Source organism: Mustela nigripes, chromosome 13, assembly GCF_022355385.1.
Source record: "Mustela nigripes isolate SB6536 chromosome 13, MUSNIG.SB6536, whole genome shotgun sequence".
Taxonomy (NCBI): domain Eukaryota; kingdom Metazoa; phylum Chordata; class Mammalia; order Carnivora; family Mustelidae; genus Mustela; species Mustela nigripes.
The window spans coordinates 47,454,995-47,479,570 of NC_081569.1; the positions used below are offsets into that span (position 1 = coordinate 47,454,995).

The 24,576-nt window shown below is 51.7% G+C and overlaps 1 protein-coding gene across 1 annotated transcript; it reads right to left on the bottom strand.

Moving 5' to 3' along the window:
• Positions 1-362: 362 nt before the first annotated feature.
• Positions 363-22,977, bottom strand: CLN6 (CLN6 transmembrane ER protein). Its single transcript, XM_059372353.1, has 7 exons — positions 22,750-22,977; positions 14,377-14,491; positions 8,188-8,286; positions 6,934-7,122; positions 6,550-6,605; positions 4,884-5,006; positions 363-3,016 (listed from the first exon to the last, which is right to left on the bottom strand). The coding sequence occupies exons 1-7, from the start codon at positions 22,833-22,835 to the stop codon at positions 2,746-2,748; spliced, it is 939 nt and encodes a 312-aa protein (XP_059228336.1). The 5' UTR covers positions 22,836-22,977; the 3' UTR covers positions 363-2,745.
• Positions 22,978-24,576: the final 1,599 nt, after the last annotated feature.

A 24,576-nucleotide genomic window follows, 5' to 3' on the forward strand; every position in this document is an offset into this window, starting at 1 on the left:
GTGGGATGCTGGGGGTGGGGGACAAGAAGGGCTTCCTTCAACTCAATGTGAAAAACAGAAAGCCCCTCCAATACCGCCTGGGGCCGAGACTTCGTTCCCCTGAAGGGCCCCATCACCACCTTCTGATGCGGCTGTTAGAATGGGACAAGAATTTGTATTTTCTTCTGCCATCCTGATGCTGCCAGTCAGGGCCACACTTTGAGAACCACTGGCCTCCAGTCAGCAAGGTGCAGTGAAGCCAGGTTGCAGTTAAGAAGTATTTCTAGGGACATGTTTCCAGCAAACTCTTTTGGGCAAACTGCCCAAAGAGATCCCGGTCAAGGGGGACATGAAATCATTCTAAACATTCACTTTCATACCTATTTTTTTTTTTTTTTTTACAGTTTATTTATTTTAGAGAGAAACGGACAGAGAGAGACAGAGAGACCAAGAGCAAGCATGCCCTGGGGTGGGGGGAGGGGCAGGGAGACCCCGAAGCAGACTCTCAGCTAAGTGCAGAGCCCAACGCAGGGCTCTGCTTCATGACCCTGAGCTCGTGACCTAAGCCAGAATCAAGAGTTAGACACTTAACTAACTGAGCACCCCCCCAGGTGCCCCTCATACCAAATTTTTTATTCATTTTTTTTTCCTGTTTTCTTATCAAGGACTGCCCTCCCCACAAGTTGTATGAGCTTCAGGCCCCACGTGACCAGGCCTGTGCCTGCTCATAAGACACCCAGCAAGTCTTGCTGTGCAGAACAGGCCAGAGACGCGGGTGGAAGGAGAAGTGTCCTTGAGGCAAGGAAGGGATCCGGCGAGATTGCTGGGCTGGTGGGGGCACAGCCTCCGACGATGCCAGCTTCGAATGTCTCCTGTCCAGCATGGCCCTTCCTGTGCTGTCTGCTAACAGGAGCCCCTGGTAAGTCCCGGGAGCTGGGTGGTGAGTCTGAGATGTCGAGGGAGTAAGTGACTTGCCCAAGGCTCAGAGCCAACCTCCAACAAATCTGACTCCCCACCTCCCCCCAAAAGGCACCTTTCTCTGTTTCAGCCTCTGGAATGGGCTGGCAGTGCAGCTGGGAGGCCTGAGGGGCCATCTCTGAGAGGCAGGCCTGGAGAGGCTCTCTCCTGGCTCCCCACTCCCCATATGCCCCGGACTTCTCTGAAGAGAGCTGGGACCGACTGGGAGAAGCCCTTCTTGTCCCCCACCCCCAGCATCCCACGGGGTGGCACGAATGGCCAGTGGGCAGTGGTGGCGCCTGCTCTCAGCCACTGACAGGCCTCACACCAGCCACTTTCTCCCCTGCCCCAGGGAACTCCCTCCTGCTGCCCAAATTCACACACGAAGCAAGCAGCAGCCACCAGCCAGGTTGGGCTCCACACTGGTCTTTATTCACACCTCTGCCTGTGGGACCCAGGGCTGGGGACCTCTAAGGGGGCTGCTAAGGGACCCCAACATGAAAGGAGCATCCGAGGCACGGGGCTCCCTGAGAACACAGGAGAGGAGGCAGGGCCTGGGGAAGGCAAGGTAGGAGGCCCCCTGAGATCCACAAGCTCACCGAGCCAGCACTGGGTGGAAAATGAGACGGGTGCGGGCAGCTGTGTGGGCAGATCTGGCCCCAAGACCCGGGGGAAGGTGGGCACTTCATTCCCTACTGGGAATGAAGCTTCCTTTTTCTGGAAGCAGGACTGCGAGCAGAAGGCATGAGATTCAGGCTAAGACAAGGTCTCTGGGGGAGAGCCTCCAGATCCCCCTCCTAACATCCTCCAAAGGCCCCCTGGCCCTATAATGGGGCTCAGGGCACACTGCAAGTGTTTGAAAATGCAGCATTCAGCTGCAGCTCAGACCTCCTGGTCAGGGTGCCAGGAAAGGGTGCCACAGTTACGGTGAGCAGCAGGGAGACAGCTTCGGGCAGAGGGAAACGGCGGTCAGGGGAGTGGGCTGGCCTCTGGCTCTCCAGAGTCGGGGCAATGCAGCACTCCACGTGACGTGAGTTTGGGTGAGGATCTGCGGCGCACATACACTTCCCGGAGTAGCAGAGGGCGGTGACAGGAGAGAACGATCCGTCCATCCCAAGGCTGCCCCAACAACCAGTCCACAGACACACTTTGGGCCTAGGTCCCAGCCAGTGCAAAGGAGGCCCAGAGGAGGGATGTGCTTTGTTCAAGAATATGCAGGAAGTTAACTTAACCTTTGTAATCCGGCCTCCAGGGTCAGGGCAGGTCTGAGGGGTGAGCCTGGTGACAGAAGACAAGACCAGTCCCCTCATGGCTGCTGCCCCACCCACCAGGCCTACTCAGCATGGCTACCAGAAGCCTCCCTAGGAAGACACCAGCCCTGAGCAGTGAGAGTGACCCACTCCAGTCAGATGCACGAGAGGGCAGGGCCCAGACCTTGGCCTGGACATACGGCTTCAAACTATAGCCCAGCCTGAAAAGATCCAAACCAAAAGAGAAACTTGATCCACATAATTGCATATTACAATGAGGCACTCTGTACATATGTGTGTGCACGTGTGTGCGCACACACACACACACACGCACACAACCTGTCCTTGTGCACGTGTTCTCAGTTACCAGTTACACACACATACACACATCCCATCCATGTGCACAATGTGTATCCCTGTGTTACAACTGCACACACACGGGCAGATACACACGTAGGCGCACACACGCACACACACACACATACACTCCCTGCTCAGACGCGCTCTCTGGCCCATCGCCCACCAGGCAGAGCACTGCTGAATGGCTGGTGCCGGGGACTCAGCGTCGGCTGCTGACATGGAGGGTGTAGAAGGCCCAGGGCTCAGGGACATAGATGACACCCGGGTACTTCTTCCTGAGTACAGGGTCATTCCACAGCCAGGCGACCCACAGCGCCACAAGCAGGAGGGTGAGGGCGAAGGAATAAAAGAGGAAGAGGCCGTTGCTGTCCAGGAAGAGGCACTTGCGCTTCTGGTGCAGGACGAGGGCCAGCATGGCGAAGAAGGTGAAGATGAAGAGGATGAAGATCTGGCCCTCGGTGACCAGGTACCTGAAGAGGCCAGTGGGGGCGGTGAGGCTGGCGCTCTCTCTGCCCGGCCTCCCTCCCTGTACCCACATTCCAGGCTGCCCCCTGGTCAGGCAGAGCAGCTCATCTCAGGCGAGGTAGAGGGAAGCGTACTACTTGGAGCCACAGCCCATACTGATTTGGCTTGTACAGTAGCTATTTTTAAAATATGTTGAGTTTGTTACCAACATGTACATAACAGCAGAAAATGTGGATTTCTGGTTTCTTTGGTCACATCAGGCCTCTATTTCTGCTCAACAACTGATTAGAGGAGAAAGCAGCTATCCCCTCTAGAAAGAGAATGGTTCTCTTTGCCACAGTCTCCACCATTTCCTATTGCCTTACTGGATGCCCGCTTGATGCCTTTCTGTTACTGGCTTATTTCCTACAGGCATTTGAGATTGGGAATGCAGCTGCAATTCACAGAGGCTGTCATTACTGTCTCCTTGATGGCTGGGACAGTCTCAGGTCTCCCAGGGTTCTCTGTAGCTCCTAAGGCAGTACCTAGCACATGGCCAGGAATCAAGTCACATCTGTTGGAGGGCTTCAGAGAGGCTGTTTGGTCCATGCCCCTGCCTCTGGAGAGAAACATGACGCTGACCCATTCCGTTCAAGGAATGACAGCTCTGCAACTCAGTGGCTGTGGAACCTCGGGGAATCTGCACGACATCCTGGAGCCTCTGCTTTCTTACTTAGAAAGGGGGAATAAATGGCCCTATCTCTCGAGACGTTAAGAGCTGACAAGAGCTGTGTACGCCTCTCACTTGGAAAAGCACGTTGTTCAACAAATGGCTGCTGTTCCTACTGTGGTTGTCTCAGCACTAATATGCTGCGCACGTCGAACTACTTTCCTTCTTGCTGTGGTTGCCACTCCTTCTTTTTCATCCTGTCCTCAGGGGCATACAGATTGGTCCTGGTTGACCCTCTCCACCCAGCCGGGGACAGACCCAGGAGCGGATCTAGGAAACTGGCCCTAGGAAAGAAGACCCTTTTCATTCTAAGGCAAGCTTCCCATCAGAGAAGGGTCCAGTCCTTTCCCAATGCTCCGGGAAAGCCTGTCCCCAGGGCAGAATTGACAGACATAGGGCCTGGCTGAGGCTAAGTCCTCTGAAATGGGAGAAGAGCTCTGAAAGGCACAAAGAAACCAGGGATGCCTGGGTGGCTCAGTGGGTTAAGCCTCTGCCTTAGGCTTGGGTCATGATCCCAGGGTCCTGGGACGGAGCCCCATATTGGGCTCTCTGCTCAGCAGGGAACCTGCTTCCTCCTCTCTCTCTCTGCCTACTTGTGATCTCTCTCTGTCAAATATTTGGGCTCTCTGCTCAGCAGGGAGCCTGCTTCCTCCTCTCTCTGCCTGCCTCTCTGCCTACTTGTGATCTCTGTCTGTCAAATAAATAAAATCTTAAAAAAAGAAAAGAAAAGAAAAGAAAGAAACCAGGCAAGAAACTTCCCCCTTATCTGTCCTTGTCACCCTCATAGTGCTTTATTGTTTATGAAGCCTCTTTTCCTCCTCCTAGATCCTCTCCATCTGCTGAGAGGGAGACAAGCAGGGGCTGTCCCAATGTCACAAAGGAGGAAACAGGCCCACAGGACTCGATGGGCTCGATATTACAGGTGGGCTCTACTGGGCTCCACGGTAGCTCTGGGGTTCCAGGAGGTAGGGCAGAAGAGCATGAGAATGGAGAGGAGCACTCAGGCCTGGCTTCCTGGTGACAGAGAGGCTACCACAAAGCAGTGCACCATCTCCACTAGACCCAGGCAGAAGCAGAGCCCAGAGTGGGACTGTGGCCAAGAGGACTTTTTATTACCACCCAGCTCCCTGAGTGCCTCCCACGCAAGTCCAAGGTCCACTCACCAATAGTACAGGCCACTGGGCACCACCAGGAGCAGGGCCACCCCTGGCATTGAACTCTCGGCTTTGGTGGGAGTGAAACAACCACTGAAGTACATGAAGAGGATGAGGAAGAAGGGGATGTACCTGCAACAGGGAGGCCGGGGCCTCAGAGGCCCGTCCGCCCGCCCCAGCGCCCCTCCACCCAGCCCTCGTCCCCACCTGTCCTTGCACCATTCCATGCCGGCCGCATCAGCATTTACCAAACGCCTGGTTTAGGCCCGGGCACTCATCCCCACCAGACTTCCCCGTGCTGGGGGCCCTGGGGGCGGGTGTGCAGGAAGGAAGCAGGAAGCTGCGGCTTGCTCCCTGGCATATGCAAATCAGAGTCTCACAGGCTGTGGTGTGGGGAGGACCCTCCCACACGGCCCTGACCACCTCACTCCACGTGGGTGTGTGTGTAGGGGGTGCCTCTGTCTCATGCTGGCACTCCCCACACCCGGGGGAGGTACACCCAGCAGGGCTGAGGAGGGAGAGCCTCCAGGCCCAGGTTTAAAAAAAAAAAAAGAGAGAGAGAGAGCCATACCTGCTGGGGTCCTCCAAGGGGCTCTGTGAAGCCCCCTCACCCATAAGCAACCCAGAGCCTCACCCTTCCCTACACACAGCATCTTACCCAAAAGTACCAGCCTCTCCTCTCCACAAAGGCTGTCTCTCCCACACCCCCTTCTCTCAGCTACCTTGTGTCCCCCTCCCACAGCCCCCGTTTGCTCCCAGCCCACCCCCTCTTCCTTCCCAAACATGTCTGGGCAAAGGCCTGTCCAGGGCCCCTGGACTCACTGCCAAGAGGACCAACTTTGCCTGTTTAAAGTGGATCCTGGAGGGCTGCCTGGGGGCTCAGTCAGTAGAGCATCTGCCTTTGGCTCAGGTCATGATCCCAGGATGCTGGGATCAAGCCCTGCATTGGGCTCTCTGCTCAGCGGGAAGCCTCTTCTCCCTCTCCCACTCCCCCTGGTTCTGTTCCCTCTCTTGCTGTCTCTCTGTCAAATAAGTAAGATCTTAAAAGAAAAAAAATAATAAATGGATCCTGGAAACACGACTGTCGGCCTAGTATGACAGGAGCCATCCAACTCACTCAGGGGTGAGGCTACGGGGTGCAGAGCTTGCTGGCTGCTTCCCCACACCCTCTCACTGGCCCCAGCTCCTCCTGTAAGATGTGGGGCAGAACAGACAGCTGCCGGCGGCTGGGGCCCTGGCTCTCCCACGGCTGTGCACAGCTGGGAGGTTTCCGCTGCCTTTGGGGTGAAGGGGACCCCTCCCAGGAGTTTCAGAAGCTGGGCAGACAGCCCCTCCCCCCGTCAGTCCACTTGGCCCTCCTCGGCTTCACCCCTACCTCCACCCCCAAACACCGTGTCCTGACCCAGTGCGGGTCCCCCCTCAGTGCCCACCCACACCCCACGGCAGCGAAAGGGGCGGGACCTAGTCTGCGCCGCGCCCCCGCCCCAGGCTCCGGCCCGGCCAGGGAGGGACAGCCGCTTGCTGCCCTCTAGTGGCTGCCGCGGGCACCGTCGCGCTGGGACGCGCAGGGGTGGCACCCCACACCCAGAGGCTTGTGCAGTGTCCTCTGGGGCCGGACCCGGCGCCCCTGGGGAGACAGCCCGGCTGGCGCTGCCTTCCTGGCCCCGACACTCACCACATGGAGTGGCCCAGGTACTCGTCGTAGTAGTAGAGCAGCTCGAAGGAGTCGATCTGAGGGCGGTGGGCATGGCAGGTGAGAGCAGCAGGTGCGTCAAGGCGGGTGTTGGGGCCCATGCGGCCCACCCTTGCCCGGGCCCGGCCCTTCCTCCAGCAGCCCTCATTCCCCACCCTAGTCTTGCCCTCTACTGCAGGGCACTCGGGCAGCAGCCAGTCAGGGGCCCCTGCCCGAACTGTCAGAGGCATCATAGCTCAGCGGGTGCCTCCCCTAGCAGAACGTTTAGTGGGTCAGGCTCAATGACGGCTGGGGGCCACCTCTCTGGCTTCCAGGACAAACTGTGCCAACAAGGCTTTACATGCTGGGTTGGGGAGGGCGGCTCACCAGCGTCTCTGGCTTGAGGTTCCTGATGATGGGATTCTCTCGGACGGACAGGTGGTGCTGGTAACCACTGAAGAGCAAGCGGTGGTTCACGGAGTCGCCCACCAGGTGGATGCTGGCACCCATGACGAAGGTGATGATGCTGAGGTAGATCATGGCACGTGGCAGCGTGCGAGGGGACCGCTCCATGAGCTGGGGTCAGAGGGGCGCCGGAGAGCGCGATTTAGCCTTCACCACAACAGGAGACAGTCCCTGGTCCCTCCCCCATGCCTGGGGTCCATGGATGCCACCTCTGAAGAGTCACTCCAAACTGGGTCCCTGCAGCAGGCTGAGCCAGCCTCCACAGTCTCCTAGGATCCTCGTGAAGCCAGCATGAGTTGGGAACCAGCACCCCCGTTCCTCAGAGAGCACCCCCAGCTGCAGAGGGACAAACGGACTGCCAAAGGTCACACACTGACCCTGTCCTGGGAGTGACAGCCAGGCCTTCAGCACAGGCACCCAGGCCTGGCCCTCTCCCCACTCCCAGCTGGGCCTCTGGATGGCTGGGCTGGTTCAGCGCTGCAGGACCCTCTCATTTCAGAGCCACTGGTCCATGGAAAACACCCAAGAAATGTCAGGGAAGTGGGATGGGGAGGATGCTTTGGAAAGGAAACTTTAACTTAAAACTCCTCTGAATTCTAATTTTATACCCTCTTACTTTTTGTGATTAGACACATTTTTCTAGAAACAAAATAATGGGGATGGTAGGTGGCGACAGTTGTTTTAAGAGCCCTTATTTGAACCTGCAAAGCCGGCAGCCCTGGCTAGTTCTTTGCTCCCAGGGTCATCTCCAAGTCCTGGATCCCCAGGCCAGAGTAGAGGTCACCTCTGTTGCTTCCACCTGGACCCTACCTGCCTTCCCGACTTCTCCCCAGACAACCAACCCACTCACTCCCTCTGCCTCAGCCTCCCCAAATGTAGTTTCACAGCATGACCCTGTCTTCAGGTCCTTTTGGTTGACCACCTCTTCTACATCATTTCCTGGCACACAAAGCTGACGCCCAAATCAAATATCCTTCCCTGGGGAGGGCCTCTCCATCCCTCCTGGCCAGGCCTTTGGTGTGTCCCTTGATCACAGCCTTCACCCCCCAAGCTCAGGCAGGGTAGGCCTGCTGCCATATCTGCTTCCAGGACTCCCAGGGCTTGGCACCAGCTTCCTGCCAGAGAAGGAGGAAGGAATGAGGGTGGGAAGGGAGGGCAGGGAGCCGGGGACTGTACCTTGAGCAGGAGGAAGGGCGTGATAATGTTGTAGGCCATGTGGAAGTAGTCCCCCACGCTGGGCTTGTTGAGTGGAAACCATTCGAGAGGGAACACCAGCTGGGGAGCAAAGGGAGGAATGGTGTTCACCCAGGCAGAGCCCCACAAGGCCCTCAGGGAGTCAGCCCCCACCTCCTCCACACACACACACTTAACTCTTTTTGTGATCTATGGGGATCCTCTGGGCAGCTCTGGGGTACCCAGACAGAGAAACTGAGTCCCAAAGAAAATAAATGGACCTGTCCCCAGGCATACTAGTAGATGCAAATCCAGGGCCTGACTCTGGGCCCCCACCCTAAATGGGTACTAAATAAATGTCCCTGGTACTGGTCTGGGAGCTGGAGGCTGATTTGGGACTTCATGGTGACGTCTGGTAAGTCCTTCTCTTCTACAGGCCTTGGTTTCCCCATCTGCAACATAAGAGATGTGACCTAGGTGGTCTCCTTGGGCCCTTAGGGGTCTGACAGTTCAGGTCCTATGATGATGAAAAGGTCTCCTGACCATGAGGCCCCATGCTGTATGCACTGAGCAGATGGACTGCAGGCGGACTGCTTCCAAATCAGGTCAAAAGCGTCCATTAGGAAACAAGGAGAAAGTAAGTGAGTCCTACAAAGCAGCTTCATTTCTTTCTTTCTCACCTTCCCTGAGATAGGAGGCAGGCCAGGGGCAGTTCCTCTGCCTGGGAAGCCCTCTCTTACTGGTCTGCCCCAGTGAGTCCTGGCCGTGTCAGTGTGAAAACCCCCGTGCCAAGTCAAAACATATTATGACCCCCAAAACTACACTTCCAGCATCTGTTCATTGAGAACACAGGCAATGACTACAATTTTCAATCCAAATTATAAATATTTATCTCTTGGGGCGCCTGGGTGGCTCAGTGGGTTAAAGCCTCTGCCTTCAGCTCAGGTCATGATCCTAGGGTCCTGGGATCGAGCCCCACATCGGGCTCTCTGCTCAGCGGGGAGCCTGCTTCCTCCTCTCTCTCTGCCTGCCTCTCTACCTACTTGTGATCTCTGTCAAATAAATAATGAAAAAAAAATCTTTAAAAAATAAAAAAATAAATTTATCTCTTTTAACTCAGAAATGCCATGCTGGGTGCCTGGGTGGCTCAGAGGGTTAAGCCTCTGCCTTCGGCTCAGGTCATGATCCCAGGGTCCTAGGATTGAGTCCTACATCGGGCTCTCTGCTCAGCGGGGAGCCTGCTTCCCTTCCTCTCTGCCTAATTGTGATCCCTGTCAAATAAATAAATATAATCTTAAAAAGAAAAAAAAAGCCATGCTTGTTAAAACTAACCCGCAAATATAAAACTCCCAGGACACAGGGTCTGTTCCTCTCTTTCTTTCTTACTCAGTGTGTATCTCTGTATCTTCATCTATATCAAGATAGATATGCTGGATATATAAACCACATCTTCTTTATCCATCCATTTGTTGATGGACACTTAGGGTGCTTCCATCATTGGGCTATTATAAATAGCGGGGTACATACCTTTTTGAATTGGGGTTTTCATTTTCTTTGGGTAAATACCCAGTAATGGAATTACTGGATTGTATGGTATTTCTATTTTTAATCTTTTTTAGGAAACTCCATACCGTTTTCCCCAGCGGCTGCACCAATTTGCATTCCTACCAACACACATGAGGGCTCCCTTTTCATCCCATCCTTGCCAACACACTACCCAGCCATAAACAGAATCTTCCCATGTGGTATATACACACAATGGAATACTATGCAGCCATCAAAAGAAATGAAATCTTGCCATTCGCGACAACATGGATGGAACTAGAGCGTATCATGCTTAGCGAAATAAGTCAAGCAGAGAAAGACAACTCTCATATGATCTCCCTGATATGAGGAAGTGGTGATGCAACATGGGGGCTTAAGTGGGTAGGAGAAGAATCAATGAAACAAGATGGAATTGGGAGGGAGACAAACCATAAGTGACTCTTAATCTCACAAAACAGACTGACGGTTACTGGGGGGAGGGGGTTTGGGAGAAGGGGGTGGGATTATGGACTTTGGGGAGGGTGAGGCGAACGTGATAACCACTACACTACGGAAACCTCAGGACTTTGGGGAGGGTATGTGCTTTGGTGAGTGCTGTGAAGTGTGTAAACCTGGCGATTCACAGACCTGTACCCCTGGGGATAAAAATACATGTTTATAAAAAAATAAAAAAATTAAAAAAAAAAAAAAAAAGAATCTTCCCATTTGCAGCAATATTGATGGGCCTAGAGGGCATTATGCTAAGTGAAATAAGTCAGAGAAAGAAAAATGCCATGTGATTTCACTTATATGTGGTATTAAAAAAACACAAATTTCAATGAACAAACAAACACACAAAGAGAATCATAAATACAGAGAACAAACTGGTGATTGCCAGAGGGGAGGAAGTTGGGGCATGGGCAAAACAGGTGGAGGAGACTAGGAGGCACAAACTTCCAGTTATCAAATACATAAGCCACAGGGCTGAAAAGTACAGGATAAGAAACAGCGTCAGTAGTGCCGAAATGGTGCAGTACAATGCCCACACTTAGTGTGGCACGGCATGATGTACAGAACTGTGAGGTCACTATGTTGCACACCTGAAACTAACTTAACACTGTATGTCAATTATACTTAAATTTCTTTAAAAAAGATACATACAATGGCTGAAATACTCTTTGTGATAGCAAAATACTAGGGAGAGGCTGACTCTTCAACTAATGAGGACAAGCTCAATATATCACAGGGCATCTTTGCTACAGCAGGTGAAGTAGCCATTATCAGAAATAACACCTGATAGCTACCGACAAGGGAAGGCAGCCATCGTGTATTCTAAAATAAAGCTAGCAAGTTGTAGAGCAAGGCATAAAGTAAGATCTCATCTCTGTTAGAAAAGGAAAAAGAATATATAGTATGTTTGCAGAAGCAGAGAAAGGGGCAGGTGCTTACGCCCCCAAACCGTCAGGGGCGGGCCTGGAAAGGGAGACTCTAACACTTCTGCTCACACCAAGGCATTAGTGACTTGTTACAACCACTACATACTACTTTTATAACTCGCATGAGTTCGGTTTTCGTTATTATAGATTCGAGAATGTCGTGCCTACATTTCAAAAGCTCCAGTGTATATATGGGCTTCTCAAGTGTATACTCTCCTAACAAGCCCACTGATGTTGCGGGGCGGGCTGTGGCAGGGATTCACCCTGCAGGAGACCACCACGGCCAGCTGTGGCTGAGTCCTAAGGAGCGAGAGCAGGGGACAGCCGGGAGCCCGCCCCAGGCCTCATTTTCCCCTCTCCACAGCATCAGTGTGATGCGCAGCTCCTCTGGCCTCCAGTCCGTGGGACTTCATGGCAGAACGGGGCTGGGAGCAGCCAGGCCAACCAGCCTCCTTAGAGATGAGAGAAACAGAGGCCAGCAGACAGTGACTTGCCTAAAATCACCCGCAGAGGTAACCAAGTACACTGACTCCTGGCTCTTTTTTTTTTCTTTCTCCCATGCTTAAACAGCTCGTAAGCCTTACAGAGTCTGCAGGAAGGAGAATCAGCATCCACCCCAAATCCACAGTGCAGCCAGAATGGCTTTTTTCAAAATTTTTTTCTAAATATTTACTTATTTGAGAGAGAGAGAGAGTGCATGCGCATGCAAGAATGAGCTGGAGCAGGGAGAAAATCCCAAGCAGATTCTGAGCTGAGTGTACAGCCTTGACTCAGGGCTTGATCCCAGGACCCCGAGATCCTGTCCTGAGCCAAAATCAAGAGTCAGCTGCCTAACGGACTGAGCAACCAGGCGCTCCAGAAGAGCTTTTCGTAAACCCCTTCCAGTCTCTGACCCATGTGTACAAGGTGTTGAGACTGTCACTGACCTGCAGTCAGGGGGTACGCACACCACTGCCACACCTCTCCTCTCTGAGAGCAACCTGGGTCGCTGGCTGCTCTAGGGCGCTTAGAGCTGCTCTAGGGCACCTAGGATTCCTGTGTCATGGCCAGATAATGTTTTCTATACCAGATACCGAAAGTTGTTCTACTCAGTCCCTACCGCTGGACACTGAAGTCATGTCTGAGGTAAGCAACACTGCAGTACAGAGGCTATTGTCTTCTTGTTGATTACACCTTTCAGGGTAGATTCTTGGAAGGGGTCTTACTGGGTAAGGAGGGATGAACATCTTAGGGTTCTGGATATATCCATGACAGGAAGGGAGTAGGCTCTGGGACTGGATACCTATGTGCTGATGCTGGTTCTTCCACATGCTACTTGGGTGACCCTGAGTCAGTGAGCCAGTGACTTGCCCTCTCTATCCTGAGTCTTCCCATCTATAAAACTGAGATTAGTAAGAGGGCTGAGCTGAGGATTCAGTAAGTTTAAACACATACAGAGTTTAGAACAGAGTGAACACTCAGTGTACGTTAACCACTATTTCTACTTTCCCATTATTATTATTATGATCGTTATTCCTTCAATAAAAGTGCATTGAGGGGTGCTTGGGTGGCTCAGTTGGTTGAGAGTCTGACTGTCTGACTCTTGATTTCAGCTGTGGTCATGATCTCGGGCTCCTCAGATCGGCTCTGCATCAGGCTCCATACTCAGCAAGGAGTCAACTTAAGATTCTCTCTCTCCCAAAGGGGAACCCTCCTACACTGTTGGCGGAAATGCAAGCTGGTGCAGCCACCTGGAAAACAGCATGGAGGTTCCCCAAAAAGTTGAAAATAGACCTACCCTACGACCCAGCAATCGCACTATTGGGTATTTACCCCAAAGATACAAATGTAATGACCCGAAGGGGCACGTGCACCAGAATGTTTATAGCAGCAATGTCCACAATAGCCAAACTATGATGTTCATCAACAAATGAATGGAGAAAGAAGATGTGGTGTATATATATGGAATACTATGTAGCCACCAAAGGAAATGAAATCTTGCCATTTGCAACAACGTAGATGGAACTAGATGGTATTATGCTGAGGGAAATAAGTCAATCAGAGAAAGACATTATCACAGGATCTCAATGATATGAGGAATTTGAGAAACAAGACAGAGGATCATAGGGAAAGGGAGGGGAAAAAAAAACCAAGATGGGACTGGGGAGGGAGACAAACCATAAGAGACTCTTAATCTCAGGAAACACACTGAGGGTTGCTGGCGGGGAGAGCAGTGGGGGAAGGATGTGGTGGCTGGCTGATGGACATGGGGGAGGGTATGTGTTGTGGTGAGTGCTGTGAATTGGGTAAGACTGATGAATCACGGACCTGTACCCCTGAAACAAATAATACACTATATGTTAATTTAAAAAAAGGAAAAAAAGATTCTCTTTTTCCCTCTGCCCCTCCCCCACTCATGCGTGCACACCAGTGCACTCTCGCTCTAAAATAAATCAATCTTAAAAGAAATAATAAAAATAAAAATCCAGGAAGCACTTATGCTAGGCACTGTTTTCGGTGTCTAGGTGTCATCTTGACAAAGTGCTTTCCAAAAGGGCTTTGCTAATGTGCTTATTACTAGCAGGTGCAAGATGTCTGTTCCAATGCTGGATATGGTTATTGTCCACACACGTATACACAAATTAACAACTTGGTTCATGGTGATGTCTCACTCAATTCATTCACATTCTGTTACCTATTTATCTATCTACCTATGTCCTTATTACAAGCCAGGGGCTTGGGTGCTCTTCCAGTATTAATCTCTCTGGAGGCCACCACTGTCCACTGATGCATGGAATATCCTGGAGGGAAGGGCATGGTGGCACGAGATAGTGCTAAGACTTACCTGAGGCTCAGAGTCACACATAACATGCAAGATCAGCCTATACTCTTTACCTCCAGAAAAACGATATTATACCAAGGCCATGGGGATGCTCTGCTTTCTTTCTCACACCCCATGGTATGACTTGGTGATTTGGTTAAACCCGGGTGTAAGGTGTCGGGGAGGGGAGTGCACAGCATTCCTGTTTAGAGCCACCAGTTCCCCTGTGAGAGTCAGGGCACAATATGACTATGCAGGCCCCCAGGACCCCGGCTTGCTGACACAGTCACAGAGCTAAAGGACATGTAAGCATCCAGGCCTATTCTTGCAGTTTACTATAGGGAAAGTTACTTGTCTAAGGTCACTTAGCTAATTTAAGTCACACTGTGTCCTCACTGCTGACAGGGGCTCTGTCCATGGCTTCACACTCACCATGGCAATGGGGCGGCCAAAGTCCAGAATCCAGTTCTGCAGGGTGAAGTAGAACCAGAGGTCAAAGTGGAAAGGAGCTGTGCCAGCAGCTTCGTCAGCCTTGATGGCACTGTGCCTGGGAAGGAACCAGACAATAGGGGTCAGCTCTCCTCTCCTCCCATGAGAATCTTCCCCCTGAGATGAGCCACAGAGAGGTATGGGGATTGGAAGGCAGGAGGATTAATTTCTAGGAAGAGTTTTGTTGGAAATACTGGCTCCGAGGCCAAGGGGAATGTGTCTTGGGAATGGACTCTGGCTGCCCTGATGTTAGCTTAGCTTCTCTGTGATTCAGGAAACTGCCAAACCAGAATGGGGCACTCTCACCTCCAGAATGACCGGAAAAGGAAATGGGTCAAAGGATGCAGTGTGGTTGAAGAATGGGAATCATGATGATGGATGACAGCAGTGAGTCTGTATCACACACTTACTATAGTCCAGGCACACGGCAAGCATTATTTCATTTAACTCTTTTCATCCTCACAGAAATCCTTGGAGGTTGAAATATTACCCCCATTTTACACAGCCAAATATTTAAGCCTAAATGATTAGGCTCCATGGTATCTCTGCCATCATCATGTCCACAGTGACTGGGCCACCGGAAGGGCATGAGACCTGAGCTGAACCAGTCAGAGCCCCCTAATGAGATCAGCCTTATAGACCACAGACTGGGATCAATGGGCCCTTTCCCTCAGTTCCTGAACGAGGAGGAAGTAAGAACGGGGCTGCTGGTGTTACTCCTCTCACTAAACCACAGTGCAATGAGGCAGCAGGGGACAAGCTAATGCAAGACACACGGCAAGCAGTGGAATGCCATCTGACAACACGTCTTTGGGTGCCTGTCCCTCCTGCAAAGCAGTTAGCCAACTGCTTTTTGCAGAGGAGCTGAAGTTCAAAGGCCAATGCACATGCCACCTCCTCCAGGAAGGCTTCCCTGATGAAGCTTTTCCCAAAGCCCCACCAGCCCCACTATAGGGGTGCGCCATCTCTAACTCTCAGTCTAGCCATGACATCATGGGCCTGGAGTTTTGCTTTTACCCAGCCCCTCAAGATGAGTGACTTTTAAGGTTCCCTCAACTCACCCACCTCCTCATCACAGTCCAAATCCTCTTTACAATGTCCTGACACACCTTGCATGCCTCCAGCGACAAGCAGCCTGCTACTTCCTGAGATGTGTGTTTTATTGTTCTCTCTGTGCCAAGAACGGAGCTGTGTGAGTGGCCCATGTAACCCGGAGTTCTCAGCTCAGCTCCTGGTTTATGCTTAGCGATTACTGGCTGATTTAGAAACATCTCAAGGCGCGACTGGGTGGCTCAGGTGTTAGGCATCTGCCTTCAGCTTGGGTCGTGATCCCAGGGTTCTGGGATTGAGCCCCACATCAGGCTCCCCCCTCAGAGGGAAGCCTGCTTCTCCCTCTCCCGCTCCTCTTGCTTGTGTTCCCTCTCTCTGTGTCTCTCTGTCAAATTAATAAATAAAATCTTTTAATTAAAAAAAGAGGGGCACCTGGGTGGCTCACTCAGTTGAGCATCTGCCTTCGACTCAGGTCATGTTCCCAGGGTGCTGGGATCGAGTCCCACATCGGGCTCCCTGCTTGGCGGGGAGCCTGCTTCTCCCTCTCCCTCTGCTGCTCCACCTGCTTGTGCTCTCTCTCTCTCTCTCAAATAAATAAACAAAATCTTTTAAAAAAAAGAAAAAATTAAAAGAAAAATTAAACCATCTCAATTACTAGTTACTCATTCTTTTTACTGGCAGATACTAGCTGAGAGGCAGCGACATGAAGGTCTTCCTCTTCTCAGGGCTACTGTTGCTTCTGTAATCCTTTTCAGCCAATTGAAGAATGGCCCACAGGGGGCTGGTAGAGCAGCCCAGAGGCAGAGGGGCAAGCTCCTGGGGAGGGGGTGTGTGTGGGGTTTCTCATCATCCTCTGATGGCAGGCATCCTCTGACGGGGTGGGTGGGGGTGGGCCTTTCTTGGGTCAACTAAGCCTTCCTGTCCCTTCTACTTGGTGCCGCGCCACCCCCCTCCCCCCCCAACTGAGTACTGTGCTTCACCTGCATCATCTCACCGAATGCTTGCAGCAATACCGGGAGGGAAGTCCCCTCTTGTGTGATGGATGAGGGTACTGAGGCTTACAGGGGCTAAGTGCTTCAATCACCCCCACAGTAAGGCTCTAAATCAACGACTCCTTTGGTCAGTCTATTTCCCACTCCATGCTTCTAGTAAGAGATGATGTTTCCTTGGCCACAGGGAGTGCCGGCGACCTAAGCCAGCCCAGGAGGACTTTACCAACTAGAGGTGGTGGAAGGAGTGCCTTTCTTTCTGGGATGCTTAGGATGCAAGTTCAGGGCTGCCTGTGGCCCAAGGTACCAGCCTCAAAGGACAGTCAGGCAAGAACGAAGCCTGCAGAGAAGACCAGGGGAAAGGAAGAGGAAAAGCCCTGAGAGTTCTGGGCAGCCCCCATGTAACGAGTTGGCCACAAGAACTAATACATTCCTTTTTGCTAAGGGCACTATAGTTCACACTGGCTTTATGTCACTTGCAACCCAGGGGTTTTGAACAGCATAATAAATTCAAACCTATATGAACTCAAGAACTGTGTTTCCTCTTCTGTATTATAATAAACTATGTGCCATATGAAGAGATCAAGACAGAGAGGGTCAGTAAGGCCTGGAGTGGCAGGCAAGGCCTGCATGAAGGAAGAGAGCCTGAAAGCATGGATGGGTGGATTTAAGAAAGCAGAAAAGCAGGAGAGTGGGCTGGAAGGCCTCGGTGGGAGGGAGGAAGGCGCTGCATGGAGGTGAAGGCCTGGACTTATTAACAGAGAGGAAGAGAAGTAAGGGACCAGCTGGGCTTCAGAATGGGCAGATAGAAACTCACTGTCAGGACTGCTCTGAGATGGGTCTGAGCGGAGGGACTGTCTTAGAGGGTCCACCTGCCCTTCCTGCCCTGTCAATCAAGGCCTCAAAAAGCAGATGGTGAGGGCACCTGGGTGGCTCAGTGGGTTAAAGCCTCCGCCTTCCGCTCGGGTCATGATCCCAGAATTCTGGGATCGAGCCCCACATCGGGCTCTCTGCTCAGCAGGGAGCCTGCTTCCCCCTCTCTCTCCGCCTGCCTCTCTGCCTACTTGGGATCTCTATCTGTCAATTAAATAAATAAAATCTTAAAAACAACAACAACAACAACAAAAAGCAGATGGTAGAACCTCCAGGCCTGAAGAACTTGGTAGGAGAAAGAGGATAACAACCCTCAGTGTTTTATTCTGGAAACCTCCAAATTGGGCAAGGAGTAGGATGTTTGCTACAGAGGAGAGAAGTATTTTGAAAGCCTGGGAAGCACTTAGATATGGGTCTCTGGAAGCTGTGGATAACTAGCATACACTAGGGGGTCAGTAACTGTTTCCTCCTCTACCCAAGGGGGCATCTCAGCTAACGAGGATCCCTGTCAGTAGTCCAGCCTGGCTTAGCAGTCAGGAAGAAAAAGGGCAGATACAGGGCACTCGACTTGGAAATCAAGACTGGTTAGCATCTGACTGGTTAGCATTTTCTTCAGTTGGGACTGTGACCACCGGAAGCAGATTAGGGAGGGTGAAGGCATCCTCTCCCCTAGTCCTTGTCCTGGGGATGAGCAACCTCAAGCCTGTCCCAAGTTCCTGACCACAGACTTCACCTACTGGGCCCCCAGCCTGTGCCAGCTCTTGATCTCAGTCATCAGAAACTGCAGCCGAGAACACCAGTGAATGGCAGGTAACCCAAGACAAGGATGGCCTTCTCTCCCCTCCACAGCTTTACGAGTCTACCATATGGGGGGACCTGATACCATGACAGGTGGGGAATACATAACATACAGCTGAAATATTCAAAGCAGTCAGCATCTGCAGGACTGTCTGGCAGAAAAGGAAGGAGTCAGTCATGGTGGAGTCAAGCAGTGACTCATAAATGGGAACTACAGAAGGATTAATTTCGGTTCTACATAAAGAATGGTAAAATACCTGACACGAAGGAAAGCCTGAACAAGAAAATGAAGGCAAATAATAAGAGGGGAAAAGATAAGGCAATTAGAAACCCCAGGAAAAAACAAAAAACAATATAAGACAGCATATGGCACTGTTAAACATTCCTCGGCTTTGTAGAGAAAGTTTACATAGCTTGACTAACAAAAACACTGTATACAGACTTTCAAAGCTTAGAATCCATGCACACCCAAAACATGGAAGACAACTATGCCTAAGAACAGCAGGTAAATACCATTAACCTTGAGAACATAAGAGTAGAACTAAAGAGTATATGCGTTAGAGGAGAGGGTAAGAAAAGTCAAATGTTAGGGTAGGGGACTATTACTCTCCTCTGAAAAAGGAATCAAGAGATAGCACCCATACTTCCCAAGAAAGGAAATAATGGTGTATGCATGTCCCCTAAGGCTACAAAGGTTAACAGAAGAACTAAGAATAGTTTAAAAACTGAGAATAGATGAAAAGAAACATCTTGTGAAGATGAGGGAGGTAGAAGTGAGGCAAATCTAACAGGAAATCAGCAAATATTATCGTAGAAGCTACAAATGATAAATCAAGGGGCACCTAAGTGGCTCAGTTGGTTAAGTGTCTGCCTTTGGCTCAGGTCATGATCATGGAGTCCTGGGATCAAGCCCTGTATCAGGCTCCCTGCTCAGTGGGGAGGCCGCTTCTCTCCCTCCCACTGCTGCTCCCTCTGCTTGTGCGCGTGCGCACCGCCCCCCCACCCCAAATAAATAAATAAATCTTTTTAAAAATGATAAATCAAGAAATGGCAGTTAAGCATAGCTTTTAAGAATATGGACTTCGCCAATGGGAAAAAGACAGTCTCTTCAACAAATGGTGTTAGGAAAATTGGACAGCCACATGCAGAAGACTGAAACTGGACCATTTCCTTATACCACATACAAAAAAAGACTCAAAATGGATGGAAAACCTCAATGTGAGACAGGAATCCATCAAAATCCTTGAGGAGAACACAGGCAGCAACCTCTTCGACCTCAGCCACGGCAACTTTTGCCTAGAAATCTTGCCGAAGGCAAGGGAAGCAAGGGCAAAAATGAAGTACTGGGACTTCATCAAAATGAATCGCTTTTACAAACAGCAAAGGAAATAGTCAACAAAACTGAAAGACAACTAACAGAATGGAATAAAATATCTGCAAATGACATATCAGATAAAGGGCTAGTATCCAAAATCTATAAAGAACTTATCAAACTCAACACCCAAAGAACAAACAATCCAATCAAAAACGGGCAGAGGACATGAACAGACATTTCTGCAAAGAAGACATCCAGATGGCCAACAGACACATGAAAAAGTGCTCCATATCACTCAGTATCAGGGAAATACAAATCAAAACCACAATGAGATACCACCTCACACCAGTCAGAATGGCTAAAATTAACAAGTCAGGAAACAACAGATGCTGGCAAGGATGCAGAGAAAGGGGAACCCTCCTACACTGTTGGTGGGAATGCAAGCTGGTGCAGCCACTCTGGAAAACAGCATGGAGGTTCCCCAAAAAGTTAAAAACAGAGCTACCCTACGACCCAGTAATTGCACTACTGGGTATTTACCCCAAAGATACAAATGTAGGGATCCGAAGGGGCATGTGCACCCCAATGTTTATAGCAGCAATGCCTGCAATAGCCAAACTATGGAAAGAACCTAGATGTCCATCAACAGATGAATGGATAAAGAGGATGTGGTGTATATATACAACAGAATACTATGCAGCCATCAAAAGAAACGAAATCTTATCATTTGCAATGACCTGGATGGAACTAGAGGGTATTATGCTGAATGATATAAGTCAATCAGAGAAAGACAAATATCATATGATCTCTCTGATATGAGGAATTTGAGAGGCAGTGCAGGGGGAATGTGGGGCGTAGGGAAGGAAGAAATGAAACAAGATGGGATCAGGAGGGAGACAAACCATAAGATACTCTTAATCTCACGAAACAAACTGAGGGTTGCCGGGGGGAGACGGGTACAGATGGGGTGGCTGGGTGATGGACATCGGGGAGGGTATGTGCTATGGTGAGTGCTGTGAAATATGTAAGCCTGACGATTCACAGACCTGTACCCCTGGGGAAAATAATACACTATATCTTAATTTTTTTAAAAAAGGATATGGACTTCAGAGACCACCTAGGTTCATATCCTAGCTTTGCTACCAATCAGATCTTGAGCAAGTTCCTAAACCTCTCTTGGGCCTCAATGTTCTCATCTATAAAATGAGTGGTAACAGTAGATCCTATCTCAAGAGCTGTGGTTGAATTATTACATGCAAAACTTTAGAGTGGGCTCTGGTTCATGGAAAGTGTTACAAAGTATTTGTTGATATTTAAAATATGAATTTAATTCTAGCAGAAACGGCTAAGAGATGCTATATAGTTACCTCTGGTGCCAGGGAAAGGTGGAACGGAGAACCACTGCTTTTTACTCTAAGCCCTTCTGTGCTATTTAACAACAGGCATGTATTACTTTGATAGCAATACAGAAACTATCAACAGAGCAGGCAGAAACCGGAATGGGCTACTTTGAAAGATAGCGAACCCTGTGTCATTAGAGGCATGTAAGCAAAGCATGGATACAGCGGAGGAAGTCCAAGCATCTTAGGAACCGGACAGGTTGATTCTACCTACTGTCTTAAGCAACAGTGATACTGAAAATGGTCCTACAGGTACGCTACAAGGGTGGTGGGGAAACCCTGGAAGTGAGTCAGTCCTTGTGCCACCCCCAGGGAGCACCCTGGCTGGAAGTGAGCTCCTACAGGAGGAAAGACGAGCACTACTCCTCAGCAGCCCAAGTGGAACAGAACAGAAGCCCTGGGTTTAGACCCTGGCTCTTGCCAGCAAATGATGTCACCTCCCTGGGCCTCAAACACAAAACGTTTTTGCACATATACAAAATATGTATATGTTTCCACATACAAAACAGGAAAAAGACTGAGTCAGATACTGCATATGGAAGCCCCACATATGAGATAAAGTGGGATCATATCTGATACCCACAGGTTGTTCTAAATGGGCCGCCACCGTTCAGGGCAGTCAAAGACCCCTAAGTTGAAGAGGATCCAGAACCCAGATGACCCTCAGTAGCAGGATAAAGAGCTATCCGCACAGCCAAGTCTCTCAGACTTCCTCCCTCATACCAAATGATACCACCAAATTCCTAAAATTGACTCTGAGCACACTCCTGCTCAAAAACCTTCCATGGCTCCCCTGTGCTTACCAGAAAAAGGCTGCATTTTTAACCTACCATTTAGGGCTGGAACTAGAGTGAGGCAAGTGAGGCACATAGGGCTTAACATTTAAGTAGGCACAGGGTGCTTGAGAGTGAGCGTCTTCTTAAATTTCCTTAAAACCTGCAGTCTAGGCCTTCACTCTAGTCCCAGCCCTGCTGCCAGGAAAGGCCCTTCCCAGTCAGTCCGCTTGCCTTGGCCGCTGTACACCTGAAAGCTCCAGAACCACTGACCACTTGACTCTCCCCAAACTTTCCACCACCACCTCCCCCCACTGGAAGAGGCTTTCCTCGGAGTCCTCTATTGAATACTCGGAGACTAAGCTCAAGTGCCACCTCCTCCACGAAGCATTCCAAGATGACCTCTCAGCCTCTCTGGCTTCCCGTCGCCCACCCCTTTCATGCCTCCACAGCACGGGGCACACCGAAGATGCTTTCTGGCCCAGGATGAAGGCTGAATGGAGGGAAAGACTAAAAGGTGGTTTCCGAGCTTCTTCTGCCCCTCCTGGTCTCAACTACATAAACCTGTAACTTCTTCCTCTTAGTGAGAGAAAGGAACAGCCGAACGTTTGCGAAAAGCCCTTCGTCGTTCTTTCTCAGGAAGGGAGCTTCCACACACTTCACTGTCTCCCGAATCTCCATTCTCACATTCTTGGGATAAGAAGCGCGCCTCCCCACTGGCACCAAAATCCAACTCCTATTCCGCTTGGAGGGACCCCAAGAGCTCGGTGGCGCCCAGGGCGTGCAAGTGCGTTGCGGGCAGTGTGCGCCGGGAACCTGGGGCACGCCTCCCCCACCCCGAATTTCTTGGACCCCTAGACTAGTATCGTCAGAGGCTTGTCCCAAGCCGGCCCGGGAGGCGGGGGCTGCCGAGCCTGCCTGGTCCCGGGGCGTCCCCAGGAAGAGAAAGGGCTGTGGAGACGCGGCCCAGGCGCCAGGGCACAGGGAGTGCCGCGCAGAGTAATCGGACTCCGGCGGCAGTCCCCGGCCCACCCGGGGCTTCCCCAACCCGGTCCCTGCCGCCCGCCCCGCGTCACGTGGGGGCCGCTGCCTCGCTCCCCGCGCCGGCGCGCGCCCACCTAGCCTGCAGGAAGGAGGCGCCAGGCTGCGCGGCCGCGCCACCCGCCGCTCCCGGATGCTGCCGCCTTCGCGCCGCTGCCTCCATGGCTGCCCCGCCGGCGACCGGGGTCTCGGCCCGCTTTCCGACTTGCGGAAGCACTGTGCCGGCCCCGCGGCAGCGGCAAGCGCAGACACCGAGCGGGGGGCGGACCGGAGCGGATGGGGGCGTACGTGCGAGGGAGCGCGCAGCCCGGGAAGCACGGGCGGGGGCGGGGCCGGTGCGGGGGCGAGGCTCTGGGGGGCGGGGCCGGCGCCGGCGGGGAGGAAGGAGAGGGACGCGGGGAGGGACTGATGGAGCGGGGGAGGCGGAGCGCGCCCTGCCAGGGCTTCAAGGGACTTCCTAGTGGTGGCGTTCCCGGCGGGGAGCGGGGCCCCGCCCTGCGCGCGCGACGCTTGTAGTGTGGCCCTGTGGGGGCTGGGCGTTCCTGGGGTCGCCGATGACGTCTGGGAGAGAATCTTGGCCTTGGCTGGCTGAGGCCGGGATACTGGTGGAGCGGGGTTAGGGGTAGGCATAGGGACCTGGGGTAAGACTCGCTTGATCCAGAGGCTAAGGCTGGATTTCCCTTGTCCTTGAGGACAGGGGCGGGGGGCGGGGGGGGGGGCGGAATTATGTCCTCCCACCCTGCGCTACGCGCTTTCCTTTTTCAGATGGAAGATGTCGCTTCATAAAATGACACCTCTATGGCACTTGACGCTAGGAATTAAATAATGGGCGGGATTAGAGGGTAGGGCAGAGAGGAGCCGCGAATTCTTAACAAGTTGGGGTGACCTGGAGTGGATTGATGCAGATTCTACTTATGGATTTGTCACTCTCCTGGACTTTGTGGCTTTGGAAAAGTCACTTGCTCCCTCTCCCTTCCAAATATATATTAACTCCCTGCTGTGAGCAGCTCACCCTGCCGACAAGAATGACAAACCCAGCTCTAGTAAGGCCTACACTGGTGGCGGGAAGGGGGCATTGGTAAAGGGTGTGGTGAGAATAGTACTGAGGTGTGAATATAGACTTGGAGAGGGTGGAATCAGACCCGGCTTCTGGAAGACCAACATCCCAGTTGTGACTTTGGACTTCTGAGCTGACAATGAAGTCTGAGCAGCCGTGGAGGGAACACAGGGAGTGTAGCAAAGTGTTCCAGGCAGAGGGAGCAGCCAGGCAGGAGGCTTAGCATCTAGAGAGAAGCTGTTGTCTGGAGGAAAGAAAATTTCAGCCAGAGCAGCAGAGTGCAGGAGGAAGGGCAACGGGAGGTGGCCTGGGAAAGGGTTCAGATGAAGAGGACCTCTGTCCTAGGAACAACTGGAAGCAGTTCAAGAGTTCTGGGGTAGGGAAGTAGCACCATCGTATTTGCATTTTAGTGTGGGGTAGATGAGAAGAGGCAGGACCAGAGACCCCCAGGTGGAGCACATGACATGCATTTGTTCTAGTGAGGGTCCTGCACTGCTAGCAGCCACGGCAGCAAGGAGAAAGTTGATGACCTCAGGTGTATGGAGGGTACCATGGTGGTACCTTGGGTGTCAGGGGTGAGGAGAGAAAAGCTCAGGCTCTGGCTAGGTTCTATAGCTGGGTGGGTGGTGGAGGCGTCCTCTGGGAAGTAGATTAAAGCAAGTTTAGGATAAATGAGAATTCTTCCTTGGAAGAATACTTGAGGTGGGTCAGGAAGGCTGTTGGGCCCACGGATCTGAAGCTTAGGCCAGACCTAGGAACAGGGCAGACTGACTCGTGAATCGTGAATTGGGAATACAGATGGTAATTTGACTCTAAGAGGCTGCTTGGGGAAAGAATAAAGGGCAAA

What these genes read in the sequence shown, in the direction of transcription:
- CLN6 (XM_059372353.1), bottom strand. Translation starts at nt 22,835, where the DNA reads ATGGAGGCAGCGGCGCGAAGGCGGCAGCATCCGGGAGCGGCGGGTGGC. An exon ending in GCCTCCTTCCTGCAGGCTAG is followed by an intron (nt 14,492 to 22,749) that starts GTGGGCGCGCGC and finishes GTTCCTTCCCAG; the next exon opens with GCACAGTGCCATCAAGGCTG. An exon ending in CGCCCTTCCTCCTGCTCAAG is followed by an intron (nt 7,123 to 8,187) that starts GTACAGTCCCCG and finishes CTCTGACCCCAG; the next exon opens with CTCATGGAGCGGTCCCCTCG.